The sequence below is a fragment of the Mustela lutreola genome, chromosome X (genome assembly GCF_030435805.1).
Source record: "Mustela lutreola isolate mMusLut2 chromosome X, mMusLut2.pri, whole genome shotgun sequence".
NCBI classification, from domain to species: domain Eukaryota; kingdom Metazoa; phylum Chordata; class Mammalia; order Carnivora; family Mustelidae; genus Mustela; species Mustela lutreola.
In genome coordinates, this window is record NC_081308.1 from 117,580,583 (window position 1) to 117,598,713 (window position 18,131).

At 42.2% G+C, this 18,131-nt stretch overlaps 1 protein-coding gene across 1 annotated transcript in view; it reads left to right on the top strand.

Annotated features, from left to right (window-relative positions):
- Positions 1-18,131, top strand: part of ADGRG4 (adhesion G protein-coupled receptor G4) — a 96,696-nt gene that overhangs the window by 34,371 nt on the left and 44,194 nt on the right. The window contains 7 exon segments of the mRNA XM_059156850.1: positions 867-992; positions 2,637-2,701; positions 3,933-3,964; positions 5,426-5,486; positions 7,567-7,730; positions 9,328-9,460; positions 10,919-11,037. Of these exon segments, the coding sequence (XP_059012833.1) occupies positions 867-992; positions 2,637-2,701; positions 3,933-3,964; positions 5,426-5,486; positions 7,567-7,730; positions 9,328-9,460; positions 10,919-11,037 (700 nt within the window).

Sequence of the window (18,131 nt, forward strand, 5' to 3'; positions counted from 1 at the left end):
GAGAGAGCATGAGAGGGGAGAGGGTCAGAGGGAGAAGCAGACTCCCCACTGAGCAGGGAGCTGGTTGTGGGACTTGATTCTGGGACTGCGGAATCATGACCAGAGCTGAAGGCAGTCGCTTAACCAACTGAGTCACGCAGGCTCCCTCATGGTGACATTTCTAAACACACTTTTTACCCATTTTGTTCCCGATACTCTGTCTCTGCCAGTGTGAACATGGATCAGGAACTTCTGTCTCTCCCAGTATTGAACTACATGGCCTTAGGTCTGACATGATGACTACATACCAACAAACACCAGGAGATACTCTAGCCTGTTTGTTTGAATGCCTCGTAGGCCTCAAGTTTCTACATTCTCCACCTCCAGCCGGCTTGGAAAGCTTATCCATGGCTGGGGAGTGTTTACCTTCCATGTCATTCCAATATTGGATGTCCTTTCAACTTCTAACATTCCAAAATTGAAATCTGACAGGACCAGACAAGAGAAGGAAGAAAAGAGAGAAAAACCTGAAGCAGAAGGAAAGTCACAGGAAGAAATAAATATTTTCTCAGGGCAAATGATCTTGTGAGATAATGTTCAGCTTGACCACGAAATGGACTAGGAAATGTGTTGGCTAATGAAAACTGAGGATTTGGGGGATTTGCAGAACGCCTGTCAACTGTGTAGCTGTCAGGAAACTGCCCAAATAATTAAAGCAAAAATGTAATAGTACATCAGTTTTGCTTTTGGATATGGAGCCCAAAGTGCTGGTTCTTGACCTTGGAGTTAAATTAAGCAAAATTTAGGAATGAGATTTCATTGTTAGTCTCTTTAAAATGACAAGCAATTTTCACCAAATTTATGGAAGTTAAATTTCTTGAACTAAGTGAATGAAATTTATCTCATTTTTAATTACAGTTTCCTTCTACAATATTGAAATGAGCTTCTCTGTGTTTGATGAAGAGCCAAGGATCCCTGTTATCAGTGTTGTAAATGAATTTGCAGAAAATTGGGTAAAATAATCTTTTAAATATTTATGGTACATATAAAATATGTGAATATATCTATATCAGGGACTGAGCAGATGAAAAACTAGGCTCTACTTTTTTTCTACCCACAATACATTTCACACCTAATTGGTTTTGATTTTTTTTGCTGAAAATTTATCCACTCTGTGAGTAACACCGTAAAGATGTATGTGGTCTCTCTTTCATCGCGCCAATGCTGAAAGCTTTTATGGGATGTTATTATTTTAATTTGTTTAGAACTGTACATTTCCCTCCACTGACACAAATTCTGGGCCTTTGCCAAATTTTTCCTATTTGGAGAAAAGTAGGAGAGCGGAGATAACACAGTCTATGCTATTATATTTACATATGTTCATTTTTTGCATTTTAACTGTTTTCTCTCCTACACAAGAAATGTTTTATTGATCCTCACATTTTTCTGATTATAGGAGTTGTACATACCCTCTGTATAAAAGTTCAGACTCTGAAATCTGAAACTCAAAAAGTAAATGTCTTCTCCCTGTATTGACTCCTCTTAACAGTCTGAGGTATATTTGTTCAGATTTTTTTCTACCTGTGATAACACTGATGCAAGTATGTTCTTTGACAAAAATAACTGGACTCATACCATTGTGCTGTTCTGCAGCTTGCTTTTTCTCACGTAACCATATATCTTTGAGCATATTCCTGCCACAGAATCGATCTACCTCATATACTTTAAAGATAACAAGGATTTCACTAGATGGTTATAAAGTAATATATATATATTTAAATACAGACATCCATTGGTGGACATATAGGTTGCTTTTATTTTTTTCCCTATTTAGAAACAATGCTGACATTAATGCCCTTGCAATAAATTTGGGGGATACTTGAGTTTTTCTAGAAGATAAATTCCCAGAACTGGAATTGTTGGATCAAATGACATGATCATTTCACATTTTAATAACTAGAGCTAAGTGGCCTCCCAGACAGATGATACCAACTTGCATCCCACCAACAGTAAAAGATCATGTCTGTTTCCTCTCTTGGTCCATCAGCATTTCTTTGCAAGTGTATATGACATGATTATAAGCACTTGAAAGTTGGGGGGTGTATTTGTTCACTAGGTCCGCCATAACAAAATAGGATGCACTGGGGGACATGAACAACAGACATCTCTTTTCTTACAGTTTTAGAGGCTGGAAGTCTAAGATCGAGGCATTGGTTTCTCCTGAGGACTCTCTCCTTGGCTTGCAGATGGACCAACTTCTCTCTGGGTCCTCACATAGCACCCGCACGTGCGCGCACACACACACACACACATACCAGAGAAAGAAAGAGATATCTGGGGTCTCCTTCTCTTCTTACAGGAACACCAATCCTATCAAATTAGGGTTCCACCCTTTTGACCATATTTAGCATCAATTTCCTCCTTTAAAGGCCCTACTTCCCAATATAGTCATTAGGGCGTTCAGACTTCAATATACGAATTTGGGGGGGGGGGGACACAATTCAGCTCCCAAATAGAAAAACTGAGTGAAGCAGATGGAAATGTTGAACCAACCCAAATTATAAATGCAGCTCAATGATGACATCGTCTCTGGTAAATTTCCTGGATTAAGATAGAGGAGTGAGAATACTAAACCTGATATGTTTTATCTTTTACAGTTGAATTCTATATTTCAGGACAGTGAATTTGCTCTTGCTAATCTGGCTATTCAAACTAAAACCAGGTATGTGAGTGTCATTTATTGTGGGTCAAAGGCAGTTTGAGGGATTCTGGGAATGTTCCTATCCAGGGGGAATTTCTTTTTTTTTTCTTTTCTTTTTTTTCCTGTCTGAGATTTAGGGACTGCATTTTAAGTTGCATCTTCCCTTCTGAGTGTACCTTCTCTTTGGAATAAGGAAGTAATTCTATCATCATTGTAGGATGTAAAGCCAATGGGAGAACAAAACAGAAGGAAATAAATTGGGGAAATGGTTGAATTGGATTCAATTACCTTTAATGCCCCTCTTAGCTTTAAAATGCTATGATTCTGTGATTTTGGGGGGAAAAAATCCTTCCTTAAAAGTATGTAAGGAGAGGGATGGCCAATGGTGAAGACTCTTTATTTTCCAATAAAGCACTTTCAAGAGTTAGAAATTCCAAAGAGAACTTGAAATGTTTAAATTGAGGAACACGGACTAGTCTAAGAGTCACCTAGGACACAAAGTTGGAGCGGTGATTACATTGCCAAGGGCCGGCATTGAGTAGTATCAAGGAGCGGACGACAAAGAAAATACATGCTTTCCCCCACCCTCTCAAAGAACTCTGGTTCATGCCTCGAAAATACACCATGTATATCTTTTCAGGCCAATACGTACAAATTTAGCTTATTCATTTTATTTTATTTTTTTTTTTTTTATTTTTTTTTTAAAGATTTTATTTATTTATTTGACAGAGAGAAATTACAAGTACATTGAGAGGCAGGCAGAGAGAGAGAGAAGGAAGCAGGCTCCCTGCTGAGCAGAGAGCCCGATGCGGGACTCGATCCCAGGACCCTGAGATCATGACCTGAGCCGAAGGCAGCGGCTTAACCCACTGAGCCACCCAGGCGCCCCATTAGCTTATTCATTTTAATGACCACATAGAATTCTTTTGCATGGGTGTGCCATGGTGTATTTACCAATTACCTAGTGATGGACCTTTCCATTATTTCCACCCTTGTCCATATGTTTGTATGCACTCTTGCTGTACTATTATGGGATAGATTCCTGGAAGCGGGGTTACTCAATGACTTATCACTATTTGGGTACATAGATAATGACCAGGCTTCTGAAGTGTCTCCTTAGAGCCCTAGTATTTGAAATCCAACCTGGGGAGTTCCACTGTTCTGCCTCACAGTTGTCTTTCTTCCGAGATTTTGTCCTACTGTAGTGGGCACCATATTTCATATTTATAAATTTTTTATGCTTTTGGTACAGAGGCACTTCTGAAGGAGAAATTACCATGGACCAAACTATAGTAAGTAATTTTTCAGAATGAATCTACTTGTGACTCTTCTAATACCTGAGTAGATGTGAGTAAAATAGTGCTCCTACCTAAGTGGACACCAGGCCAAGCTCAACTGTGGTCATCGAGGGTCAACTTACATTACCTTCTTTGGCATCTGCACTAGAAGCCAGTAGGAAAACCATCCTCTGATTTTTCTGAGGTCTCTGTGGGGACTTTTGGAGGCACATTTTGTGGGCTATGGGAGAGTGGAATGACTTGGGTATTGTCAATGGCAAATGAAGTGTCTTGGTTATAGACTTCTTGGAAAGAAGCCCAGTTCTTCCAAGAATGACACATTTTTTGCAAGACTGGCATTCATATAATCAATCCCCTCTTTATCTCTATAGATTTGAAATCAGGGTGTGACCAAACTATCTCCCACCATCCTTGCCCCAATACTCAGTCCTTATTCCAGTGCCTCCAAGCTTTACCATGACTCTGAAAGGATCAGCAAGCACAGACCTTGTAAGGTATTTAAATATGAGGGAAATATTTTGATTCTACGAAGTACAATCAAGACCACAGTGCCTTCCAAATTATCTACCATGATTTAAAATGCTTTCTGGAAAGAGTTGAGTCTGAATTTCTTTCTTTCTTTTTTTTTTTTTTTTTTGAAGACTTTATTTATTTGACAGACAGAGATCACAAGTAGGCAGAGAGGCAGACAGGGAGAGAGAGGTGGGGAAACAGTTCCCCCACTGAACAGAGAGCCCGATGTGGGGCTTGATCCCAGGACTCTGGGATCATGACCTGAGCCGAAGGCAGAGGCTTTAATCCACTGAGCCACCCAGACGCCTCTGAGTCTGAATTTCTTAATTTAATAAATGATAGATTACAGGACCTAAGTAAAATCCCTCTCAAATAATAGGTGTCAAAAGCCTTTTGGTGACAGTGAGGTCCCCAGAATCAGGCTGCCTGCATTGGAACTCCTGTTCTTCCACTTCCTGACTGGGAGACATTGGGCAACCTAATTAAACTCTCTGTGCCTCAGTTTCCTCATCTGAGGAAATGGGGATGGGGATGACAATATTATCATTCCTCATAGGGCTGTTGAAAAGATGGAATGGAATGATAAGTAAAAGCTCGATAATGTTTCCTTGTCATCACCATGTTAGGGTACAGATCCAGAAGGCTCAGACTGCTCTCAGTTCTGACTCATCAGCTGTGTGATACTGGTTAGATGATTGAACTTCTCTGAGACTTAGCTTCCCCATCTAGGAAATGGGGTGATAATCCCTGCATTGCTCACACTACAGGGGTGAGGCGAGGACTAGATGCTTGAGTTTTCTGAGTCTGATTTGCAAATGACAAAAACGAGTTACGTAAATGTAAAGCATAATTATGATCGCCGTTGTTGACAATAAACCCTGTACTCAAATGTGATGTTTGTTTCAAGATTTCAGTGATGATGTACTTTTGTTTTGCATTATTTTGGAACAGAGAGAAGGGCAAGGAATGGCTACAATTTCCCATGTACCATCCAGGTAAGAGCTGAGTTTATTCATAGCTAGTACATTTAGTTCTGATTTTCTTTCCATTTAATTCTGTATTTGCAGCCTGTTGGTCAGAGCTGTCAGAAGGAAATCAAAGTACCCAGTGGTTATTTTACAGATGCTGTAATTGGGCTCTTGCCTTCATGAAATAAGTTGTTTCAGTTGGTCATGGTGTAGCCTAGCAGCCTGCCTTCTGCCTCTTTGTAGTGAAGAGAAAATGGGGTCCAAAGTGGCCATAATTTGGGGATGGAAAATAAAGTGTTTGTTGTCGTCAAAAAAATACTGGAAATACTGAGCAAAGAAGTGGAAAACAACATGGAAAGCATCCTTGGTTCTGTTCAGATGCATGGTCCGGCTCCTTCCAGAACACTGGCTATTGCTGCCCTGCCTGATGCAATTCAGAGAGGCTCACGGGAAGGTCACTGACAAGTTCAGAGTGCTAAGAGCAGAGAGTCTGTTGCAGCAAAGGGAGAGGTTAAAAAAAGGAGTCCTTTTAAGAGTGGCAAAATGAGAGCTGGGAAAAGACGGGCACCTCATGGAAGGGCAGGGTGAGCAGGGACCCTGCTTACTGTGGATCAGTGGCGTGGGTTGGACAAAGAAATTTTGAGTTAGCACAGGCACATCTAACTTTCAACAGCCGTATGAAACCTAGGAAATGCGTGCTTCAAAAAGACGTACTGGCAAATAGAAATGGAGAAAATATCTAGGTAAGCTTGTGACTCTTTTTTTTTTTTTTAAGATTTTGTTTATTTGAGAGAGAAAGAGGACACGAGCAGGGCAAGAGGGACAGAGGGAGTGGGAAAAGCAGACTTCCCACTCAGCGGGGAGCGGGACCTGGGGCTTGATCCCAGGATCGTGAGCTGAGCCAGTCAGCCGCTTAACCAACTGAACCAACCAACCATCCAGGTGCCCCTAAGCTTAAGGATGCTCTGTAATGAGATGACTGGAACACCTGAGGACATCGCTCCAGCCGTTGAGGTCAAGAACAGCCATTCTTTTGGAACGTATATTTGAGTGGACAGAATATTCTAGGGATGTACTAGGTATTTGTGACCTTGGATAAGTCTCAGCTCCCTCGTATGTGGAATGGGGACCGTAATAGCTCTACTTATGAGGCTGTTGTGAAGGTAAAATTAGTCAAAATACAAGGAGCGAGAGTGCTACAAATGTTAGCTACTATCACCACCATTATCTCCATTATTATTCTATTATAGAAATAGGCCTTCTGCAGAACACATCTTTAGAGACTAATTGAACATGTGCCATTTGCCTTCTTGCACTAATGATGGATAAATTGGAGACCAGAAGGATAAAAGGTTTTCTCCAAAGTTATAAATTCTGAGTACTCCATCTTCTCTATTAATTAGTACAAGCTCCTAGAGAACACATGGCTGGTTCATTTTATTTTATTTTGTTTATTTCATTTTTTAAAGATTTATTTATTTATTTGAGGGGGGAGGGGCAGAGGGATTGAGAAGACTCCTCACTGAGTGCGGACAGACTCAGGGATTAATCCTGTGACCCTAAAATCAATGACCAGAGCCAAAGCCAAGAGTCAGATGCTTAACCACTTAATCCACTGAGCCACCCAGGCACCCTTCATTGATTTTAATATAATGCAACTGTTGCTGACTGTTCTTTTGAAAATGGGTTTTGAGGGGTGCCTGCATGGCTTAGTCGTTGGGTATCTGCCTTTGGCTCAGGTCATGATCCCAGGGTCCCTGCCTCGGGCTTCCTGCTTAGCAGGAAGCCTGCTTCTCCCTCTCCCACTCCTCTGCTTGTGTCCCTTCCCTTGCTGTGTCTCTCTCTGTCAAATAAATAAATAAGTAAAATCTTAAAAAGAGAGAGAGAGAAAATGGGTTATGAGTTGTTTGTTCTGCGTACGAGAAAATTTATCAGATTTCAATATGCTGTCTTCCATCATTTCTTAAGATTTGCCTGTTGATAGATGTAAAATGTTTGATATTGATAGACTCCCAGTTAAATCACGTGTGTGGAATTTCAACACCGTGTGCAGGTTGCACTTTGTTGACATAAATGCAACATCGTTCTTTTTTGCTCTGCTTTTTAGCTATCTTTGTCAGACCATCCTGAAGGCCAGCTCTTCGTTAGCAGCCTCCGAGCTGATTAACAGAATCAAAAGTAAAATACAGGGCAACCTCACCCATGGAAACTTCACCAAGGGTCAACTGACGTTATTAGTAAAATCTGAACACGTTGCGGTGAAAAAACTAGGTAATTGGGGGCAGGGGTATTCCATACACATTCAGTCCCCCTTTGTATTTATTTATTTTTAAAGATTTTATTTATGTATTTGACAGAGAGACACAGCGAGAGAGGGAACACAAGCAGCGGGGAGAGGGAGAGGGAATAGCAGTCTTCCCGCTGAGCATGGAGCCTAATATGGAGCTCGATCCCAGGATCCTGGCTCGATCCCAGATCCTGACCTGAGCCGAAGGCAGAGGCTTAACGACTGAGCCACCCAGGCGCCCCATTCACTCCCCTTTTTTAGAGAGCTCATAACGCATGCGCAGTAAGACATCCTGAGATCTGGAGGGAGAGGAGGTGTCTTCATGTTCCTTTCCACATCCTCAGTGCTCACTTGCCCTTTCCACCTGTTAGAGCTTATGAAAAACACAGAGGGGTTCCTGGAGACCATCGGTCCGCTCTGGGTATCAGCAGTGGCCAGGACATCAGCGGAGTGGGGGGACTGTCTCTCTTGCATAAATACCCAGAGGCCTGGGGAGTTCCTCATTCCACACAATAATTGCCCAATAGAGGCTTACTGATTTATGGATTGATACAGCCAGGCCAGTCAACTGAGAAAATGATCTGGGTACAGTCCAGAAGTTTTCTAACGGGCATCTCTTTCCTTTAATGGTAAAGAGAAAGGCTATTGGATTACTCCATCCCCTTGCCGTGGCTGCCAGTGGACTACGGTAAAAACAACGGGCTAAGCCAGATGACATGCAGAGGCAATTAGAACACACGGTCCTTGGCAACAAAGTGATCAGGTAGCAGAGGGCAGGCTGTGATTGCTAGCAACAGTGAGATGGGAGGCAGAGAAGTACAGAAGCCACAGGGAGAGCCCTCCGTGCAAATGGCACTGATGATGGCTGCCTTCAGAGGAAGCTGGGATTCTCCTGGCTCTCCACTCCTCCCGGCCACTGTATCAACACATGAAGGAAAGATTTCCGGAATCAGGGTCACGGACCCAGTGGGTGGTCAGTAGAACCTGGGAACTTATCATACACACTTAGCCCAGGTCACTTCTCCATTAATGTGACCACACTTGGCAACAAAACCTTGCCTTTGGCACCACCAACAGAGCAGAGCTCCTGTGTCTAATACTGGCGATGGCAGATGCTTTGAGTTTACTAAAACCAAACCCACCCCAGAGTCCATTAGGAAGGGAGGAACCATCCAGAAGGAGAAGTCAGCCTTTGGTTTCCTGTCATTGACCATGGGGGAGTCTCAGAAGGAGGGCAGCTGGCAGGTGAGGACATCTAAACTTTTGTGTGTGTGGCTTGACCTTTTATCAAGGCAGATGTAACATTTTTAAAAACTGAGACCAAAAAAACAGTCCTGTCAGCTTGTGGTTTTAATGAAACGGACTAAGTGTGAGTTTTTCCCAGGAGGCTTACTAAAAAAAAAAAAAAAAAAAAAAACAGACAGTATTTCATGTACTTTCAGTGAAGCCTGATTTAAATGGCCTGGTAGAAAAAGTTTCCTCTTTTATTGGCTAGTGTTTACGTGTCGGGAAATAATGATGGGTCATAATGGATATGCTCATGACTCTTTTAAGTGCCTTATGCATACATTTTCTCCATAGAGCCAGGAAGGTGCGAAGCCCAGGAAACAGTCTCTAAATACAAAGGGACCTATAAGTGGCTCTTAACCAACCCTACTGAGACAGCCCAAATTAGATGCATAAAAAACAGGCATGGCAGCGCTACTAGAATCTGGTACGTATTGGCCAAGTTGTTATTACCCCTCTACCCTGCCCTTCTCTCGCCCTTTGGACCTACTTCAGCATGCACAGTTAACATGAGAGCATTCTGAAAAGATGTTCAAGGAGACAAAAGAGAAAAATACAATCCCTCCCCACCGCTGGTTTTAGGTTGGCGTATTTTTTACATCTCCCTGTTTCCTGTGTGCCTTTAAGTTTTATGTAGTTTTATGTAGTGGTAATCACTGTCCTCATCTCAATAATGGGATTTACCTTTTCACTCAATAGTTGATCAAACATTTTTCCATGTTTTATGTTCTTCTTCTTAATGACCATTTCGAAAAATTGCCTTAGAAGCTACCTCGTTGATGGGCCATAATAATTTACTAAATCACCCTTCTATTGTTGCCTTATCATTTTCCTTCTTTAAATCATCAGTCCCTCTTCTCTGACTCTCTGCTGTTAATGGTTTATGCCATTACCTTAAGTAGGCAGACCAGAAGGGCAGCAGGTTTTGACAGAGGCTTAAAAGCTCTCTGCTGGAAGGCAATATCTTGGACTGGGTCCTACTCTCTTCATACATCTAATCAGTCAGCAAATCATGCTGGTTTTGTGATCACAGTCAGAGCTCGAATGTAACCTTACCTTTCCATCCCTACAGCATGACCCTGGTGCAGATCCTTGCTATCATCCCTCATCTGCTCTTAGAGCAGTCCCCTTCCCTTCCCCCACTCTGGTTCCACATTGCCTCAAGTATGAAGTCCAAACCCTTAAATGCGGAGCTCAAGGCCCACAGGCCTTCTGTTTACCAAGCATGCCAGCCAAAAACGGCCTTTCGCTCTTGTGGACCCCAGTGGGTACCTCCCTGTGTCTCGCTCTCCACCCGTGTTATCTGCTCTGTTTCGGGGTGGGAGGGGCCTTTCTCCCGGACCCCGCCCTATTTGTCTGCATCTCGTGTCAGTCGTCCTGGCACGTCCGGGGTGCTCAGTAAATGTGCTCGCTCATCATGAAATGCACTCGACTGAGTTGGATGAGGCATAGGGGAGGGTGGATGTTGGAGGCCGATGAGCTACAGAGGATGCTATGCTCACTGCCTTCAGGAAATGCTGTGCGGAGCTAGGGACCAAATTCTATCAGGAATTTCCTCTTAAAATGGGGATTCGAAGGGAAAGTGAGGGTAAGCAGCCATGGCCAAGGGCCAACATGTCCTCCTTGAGAACATTGCCAGACTTCATCTCATACTCTCTTGCCTTTTTACACCTCCTGCATTGGAACCCCCCATTCCCTTGTTCCCCAAGTGCAAAGTGTTCTTCCACGGGGCTCCCACCTTTGCTATCTGAGCCCAGAGGCTGGGAGTGGGTAGAGGGAGGCATGCCCCGGCTACATTGTGTTCCTTTGTTTGCTCTGAGACTTTTCTGGCCTCGTCTTCCAATGAGAAAGCTTTTTGCCCCTCCCTCCCCCCTCTCTTTTTCAGCTCAATCAGTATCCATACTGGCAAATCTCAGTGGGAAAAGCCAAAGTTGAAACAATGCAAACTGCTTCAAGGACTCCCTGATAAGATTGTGGATCTTGCTAACATTACTATCAGTGATGGTAAGTAAGACTGTTCTGTACACATTAATGACATAATGGAACCTTGCTTAGTTGGTCTGCTTGACCTGAGATGAAAGGGTACAGGCAAGACTCATGTAGGAAAATCTTACCTTACAACGATCCAATTTCAGGAACTAGGAAGTTAATGTTGGTGGAGGTGGGAGTGGGGCATGCTAAGGTGGGACCGTCAGTGTTTTTTGCTTTCTAGTGCTTTTATTTTATAATTTTTAAAAAAGATTTTATTTATTTATTCTAAAGAGAGAGAATGAGCAGGTTGAGGGGCAGAGGAAGACAGAGAAGCAGGCTCCCCATTGAGCAGGGATCCCGACCCAGAGCGTGATCCCAGGACCTTGTGGTCATGACCTGAGCTGAAGGCAGATGCTTAACAACGGAGCCACCACCCAGGTGCCCCACTATTTTTCATCTTAAAACAGTTTTAACAGGGGGACCTCTGGAGGACTCAGTTAAAAGTCTGACTCTTGGTTTTGGCTGAGGTCATGATTTCAGAGTCATGGGCTCAAGCCCAAGTTCAGCTCCGTGCTCATGGGGGAGTCTGCTTAAGACTCTCTCTCTGCCTCTCCCTCTGCCCCTTCCCCTGCTCACTCCCACATACACTCTCTATTTCAAATAATAAATAAATAAATATTTACAAAAAACAATTTCGGGGCACCTGCGTGGCTCAGTCAGCTAAGTGTCTAACTCTTGGTTTCGGCTCACGTCATGATCTCAGAGTTGTGGGATCCAGCCCCGCTTCTGGCTCTGTGCTCAGCTCAGAGTCTGCTGGAGGTTCCTCCCTCTCCCTCCGTCACTTTCCTGCTCTCTCTCTCTCGCACTCAAATAAATAAATAAATGAATAAATAAATTTTTAAAAGATTTTATTTATTTATTTGACAGAGATCACAAGTAGGCAGAGAGGCAGGCAGAGAGTGAGAGGGGGAAGCAGGCTCACCGCTGAGCAGAGAGGCTGATGCTGGCCTCGACTCCAGGACCCTGGGATCATGACCTGAGCTGAAGGCAGAGGCTTAACCCACTGAGCCATCTAGGCACCCCTAAATAAAATATTTTTAAAAAACAGTTTTAATAGGTAATTCTTTATGTAGTTCAATATTGCAAAACCAAAAAGGAAATACAGTGAAACATCTTCCCACTGCTGACCCCAGCCATTCAATAAATATCCACAGAGATATTTCATGTCTTTATTAGGAAATTCACACACACACACATACATATCATACAGGTACATATACATATACACATATATTCTTTCTTCCTCCTAGTACACAAAGTGTATGCTATCCATACCACTCTGCACCTTGCTTTTTTCTTCTGTCAGTATATTACAGAAATGATCAGTTTAGTATACGAAGAGCTTTCTCATGTTTTTTATCACTACATTATATTATACTGCGTGGATGTGCCACAATTTATTTCTTTAACCTGCTTCCTGTGGGTGGGCATTTATGCTGTTAATAACATTTTATCTTTACCAAACTGCTGCAATGGAGACTGTACATATGTCATTTTGCATAAGTAGGATATACTCGAAGCATAAATTTCTAAAAGTAGAATTTCTGGGTCAGTCGTCCTTTTGATGGTGTCAAAAGGCTTTCTGCAAGGCTTGCTTGGAGCAGTGCATACTCCCACTTGAAGGTAAGAAAGCACCTCTTTTGGAGTACTTTTATCAATGCAGCATGCTATCAGACTTCTGGGTCTTTGGTGATTTGATGAGCAGAAATGGATATCTCATTGTGGCTTAAAAATTTTCTTATGAAGATATTCACAGAGCATAACATTTTACCCACTTCCTGGGTATAATTCCAAGGTTTTTAGTGTATTCACTAGATTGCGCAACTGTCAACTAGTTCCAGAACATTTTGATTTTGATCTCTCCAAAGAGAAGCCCCATACACATTAGCAGGCACTCTCATTAACCCCTCCCACAGCCCCTGGAAACCTCTAATCTACTTTCTTTCTTCTTTTAATTTTATTTTGTTGTAGTAAGAACATTTAACATGAGGCCCATCCTCTTGACATATTTTTAAAGTACAATGTTGAAAAAAATAAAAATAAAGTACAATGTTGGGGTGCCTGGATGGCTCAGTTTGTTAAGCATCTGCCTTTGGCTCAGGTCATGATCCTGGAGTCCTAGGTTCGAGTCCCGCATCCGGCTCCCTGCTCAGCGGGGGAGTCTGTTTCTCCTTCTGATCTCTCCCTTCTCATGCTCTCTCTCTCTCTCTCTCTCTCTCTCTCAAATAAATGAATAAATTAAAAAAATCTTTTTTAAAAAATACAATGTGGTATGGCTGACCACCAGAACTTATTCATCTTGCTTAACTGAAACTTTATCCCTGTTGATTAGCAACTCTCCATTTCCCCTACCCCTGGCCCTTGGCAAGTACCATTCCACTCTGTGCTTTTGTGAGTTGGATTATGTTAGATTCCCCAGGTAAGTGAGATCATGCAGTATTTGTTTTTCTGTGTCTGGCTTATTTCACTTAGCATCATGCTCTCCAGGTTTATCCTTTTATTTTAAAGTAGGCTCCATGCCCAATGTGGGGCTTGAACTCATGACCTATGCTCTACTGACTAAGCCAGCAGGTGCCCCATCAGTTACAGAAATTCTTTGTATATTTTGGAGATGAACTCCTTATCAAACATATGGTTTGCAAATATTTTTTAGTAAGTTCGCCTTTCAGTCTGTTGATTGATTATTTCCCTTGTTGTGAGACACTTTTTATTTGATGTAGTCCCGCTTGTTTATTCTTGTTTCTGTTGCCTGTGCCTTTGGTGTCATATCCATGAAATTGTTGTCAGGATCAAGGTCATGAAGATTTTCCATTATGGTCTCTTCTAGGGGTTTTTGAGTTTCAGGTCTTGCATATAAGTCTAGAATAATTTTGAGTTGATTTTTGTGTATGGTGTAACAGGAGGGCCAATTTCATTCTTTGGCATTTGAATTTTCAGTTTTCGCAACACCATTTATGGAAGAGATTATGCTTTTCCCATTGTGTGTTCTTTGTGCTCTTACTGAAGATCTGTTAATGGTGCATGTATGGATTTGTTTCTGGGCTCTCTATTCTGTTCCATTGGTTTATAGGTCTGTTTTGATTACTGTAGCTTTGTTTTATATTTTGATATCAAGGAGTGTGATTTCTTTGTTCTGCTTTCTCAAGATTGATTTGGCTATTTGGTTTGTGTGTGTGTGTGTGTGTGTGTGTTTCTAATGAATTTTGGAATTGCCTTTTCAAAAAAAATTTCTGTCCAAGATACCATTGGTTAAACTAGTTCAGTGAAGCCTATTGTCCCTGCAGTGTAGATCTTCTGATGCTTCTCCTTAGGAGATGCAGGCTTGGGCTTGGACTAATTCTCTCTGACGATCAGGATGACTGTGGTTCTAGCGAGGTTCTCACTGTTTCTTTCTCTGATCTCCTTGCCGAGCTTCTGGATGGCGTGCCTGTCTTGGTATCACACCCAGCTGTTAGCCTCCGAATTGCTAGTTGACGGCTCTGTTGTTCTTGACAAAACCTTGTGACATAAATTGCTCCATAGTTTGATCGCATTATAGTCTATCCCCTTTACTGGGACAGAGTATTGCCAGTTTTTGAGGCTTTTCCTCACCCTTCTCTATGAAAATATATCTGTCCTATAGGGCAAGAGCTCGGGAGAGGGTAGAGTGATGAATGTGTCCTTCACAAGATGCTTCACCAGAGTCTTCCCTATGGAGCAGGGGCTGTGTGTGAATTTGAGGGGAAGGGGCACTTACCACTGGCATTTAGGAGCTGCCACTGACCGGGAGGGACCTTCCACAGACCGGAGCCAGAAATTTGGGAACTTCCAAGGTCCACTGGCTCTCAAATCCACTCAGAATAGTTCTTCTACCTCTGGGAACTGGGGGAGATGGTAACTACCACTCAGCTACCTAGCCCAGTAGAGCAATTTTTCCATAAGGCAGAGCTCTGGGAGATGGGGCCAGTCCCTAGCTCAAATGCCATGACCTCCCACTGTATTGACCAAGTTTCCATAGATTTTGTTGATTAAATTGCCTGTCAATTGGTTGGAAGAGCTCTCATCAACCACCAGGGATTGTGAATTGTTGTTTTTGCTAACTTTGACCAGTGTAATTGAGGTTGCTCTTGGTGAATTTTCCCCCAACCCCTCCTTTCAGTCTATTCTTAAAGTCCTACCTAACTTATCGTGTTTTGAAAGTGTGCCTAAGTTTCCCTCATCAACTCTCAGCCTTTACACACCTTGTCATGTGTAACTCTACCATATGAATGCCCCCCCCATCTCCCCGCACCATGATGACTAGTTGAAAACTGAGGTGCAGGCATTCCATTGCCTTCCAGGACAGCTAGGGAATTACCTTGAGGCAGTGAACTCCTCAAACTTGTCTTCCTTGCAGAAGATGGAAATTTGAGATCCTTGCCAAGGAATATCTAGAAGAATTAGAAAAGTAAGCACAGGTCTGATGGTTTCTGGATCCAAAATCATAAGTCAGTACACTAGGGAGGGTTGTAGCTTGAAGCAAGTGGACAGCGAGTTACAGAGGTCTGTGTTTCATGCTGACCTCCCTCCTCTGAGTGACACATTTTTCTTAGACACGATAATAGAATTTTCTCCATAGGAGAAAAAGTTAAACAACCTTAACAACAAGAGAAGCATTGCACTGAGTTAGGATTTTTAGAAAATTAACTGTCAGAAATCACTTTGTTTAAAAAAAATCCATGGAGGATGAGAAGAGCTGCACAGTGGCTGTAATGGATATAACTGAAAATAAATTATCAAATTTATTAGCTTCAGAGCAATGCTTCTTATAAGTTAGCTTGATGAAAAATGAGCACAGTGTAAGGGAAAGAAAATGCATTCACGTTGAGACAATTTTTCTTTAGCCTTCAATCTTGCTGATGAGCATTAGATATCTTGGTTGGAGAAAAACTTGTCAGTTCCTCCAGTTAAATGCTCACTTCATGTAACCCCTTAATATTGCAGGGTTCAAAAATTACCCTTATTTCAAAAGCCTGTGGGTTCTTTGCTTTGCCTCGTCTTCGTGACCTCCAAAACACTGAAGATGCATCACACTCTAATGAAGTTGACTGGAACTTTTCACGTGGGTGTGTCCATCCACGGCCTGGGCAGGATCATGGATGGTAGAGAGAAAGCAATGTAATTTCCAGGATGTCAGGGAGAAGGCCTGTAAAGCACAGAGGTTCCAACCCCAAAACAGTGGAGAAAAGGGACAAAGGCACAGATGCTGTAGTAGAAAGTGATATTAAAGAACACTAACTTTGGACTCAAACAGGCCTGGATTAAAAGCTGGGTTAGAACCTCTATGGCACAATTCCTTAATCTGTATAAAGGGAATAATGTCAGTACCCATCACACAGGGCTATCACGACAATGAAATTGGAGAATGTATGTCTAAATGCCTTGTGGTATCTTGTCTCCAAAATGCCCACCATCCATTTATTCCCTCCTTGTCAATTAGAAGTTGAATCAGGGCTGCCTTGTCGCTACTTAGCCCAGTAGAATTCAGCAGCAGTGACTCTGTGCCTATCATGGGATGAACTTTTAAGAGGACGGGAAATTTTTGCTTCTGTTTTCTGTATGCTCTCAGTGGGGATTCTTCCTCTCGGAACCCAGACAGCATGCTATAAGGAGCCTGGAAAATGTTTAAACTACTAGCTCTGCAAAAAAAAAAAAAAAAAAAAAAAGGTAATTTTGTCACACTTGCTGATTTCCTTGGTGTAATTCTCCCCTGATGGCTGGATACAAACTACAACATGGAGTTGTTAAGAGATGGACATGAGTTGGTAAGAGATACACAGATACCATAGCTATAAATAATCACCAAAGCATACATTATTAAGATGTAACAAAATCATTAGGAATTGATCAGTCTTGGGTATCATGGGTATCACCATTGTTTTTAATATTATTTATTTGATTAAGAGTTGATATAATTTAATTTTCAATAATGGCTATGTTTAACAACCAGCTCACAAAATTCCCGAAAATTTAACAGTTCATTCTGACAAGTTGACACCAGGCTGGATCCAACATACCGCTGAGCCTAAACTACTGGGAGAGACCATGTGCTGGGAATAGCCTCAAATGACTGACCCCCAGAGGACAGCAGCCCCAACTTGACTGTTGCCTGTGTATAAACTGCCAGCCATGTGAGCGAGCCCTTGGACTTCCAGACCAGTCTAGTCTTCAGATGACTCCAGTTCCAGCTGCCATTTGAGCACAACTACATGAGAGGCCATAATCAGAACCACTCAGCTAAAACCGGTCAACACACAGAACCATGAGGGATAATAATGAATTCTTGTTCGAAGCCGTTACGTTAAGGGTGGTTTGTTACGCAGCTGTAGACAATGCCCATACTGACCCATAGGAATTGCTCAGTCAATAACAGATATGATAATTGTCTTGATGGCTGCAATTATTGGCAGATTATTTCAAGCAATGGGGGATTTATATATTTTACAACGAATAAGGGGGTATTCCTTTTATTGCTTTTCCTCAAGGACTTAGAATTTTTACACAATGAGTGTAGTTTGTCCTGAGTTTGACTTAAAAACCGTATAACTCTAGCTGGAAAGTCTACAATTACTTTCCACATTATAGTTATTCTCCCATTCACCTGTTGTTTACTTTCCTCCTGTGACAGCAGGGACTGCAGGAAGTAAAGTCACACCACCAAGGCCCAAAGAATGACTCCAGGTCAGCAGCTCTGGCTATCCCATTTACAGCAAAGCCTGAAAATTTAATAAAGCAATAGAAAGACTTGTGAATGAGAGCACTATATTTTTCTTCTGTCCCCTGTCTTATTGTTCTCTCAGTTTCTTTAACTGACCAGAAGACAGATGTACCAAGGACAAAATATTAATTTAGAAGTAATTACAACCTTGTTCAACCTCCCCCTTTCTTCCACCTCAGTTCCTAGGCCATTGTTGGGCAGATTGAAGTAATAGTTGAAGGGGTGGGAAAATTGAGAGTATCTCAGTTAAGATTGCTTAATTTACGTAGACAAGGACAGGGAATTGTTTGCAGAGAGAGAGAGAAAGAGAGGGGGATTGGAGGGGCAGGTG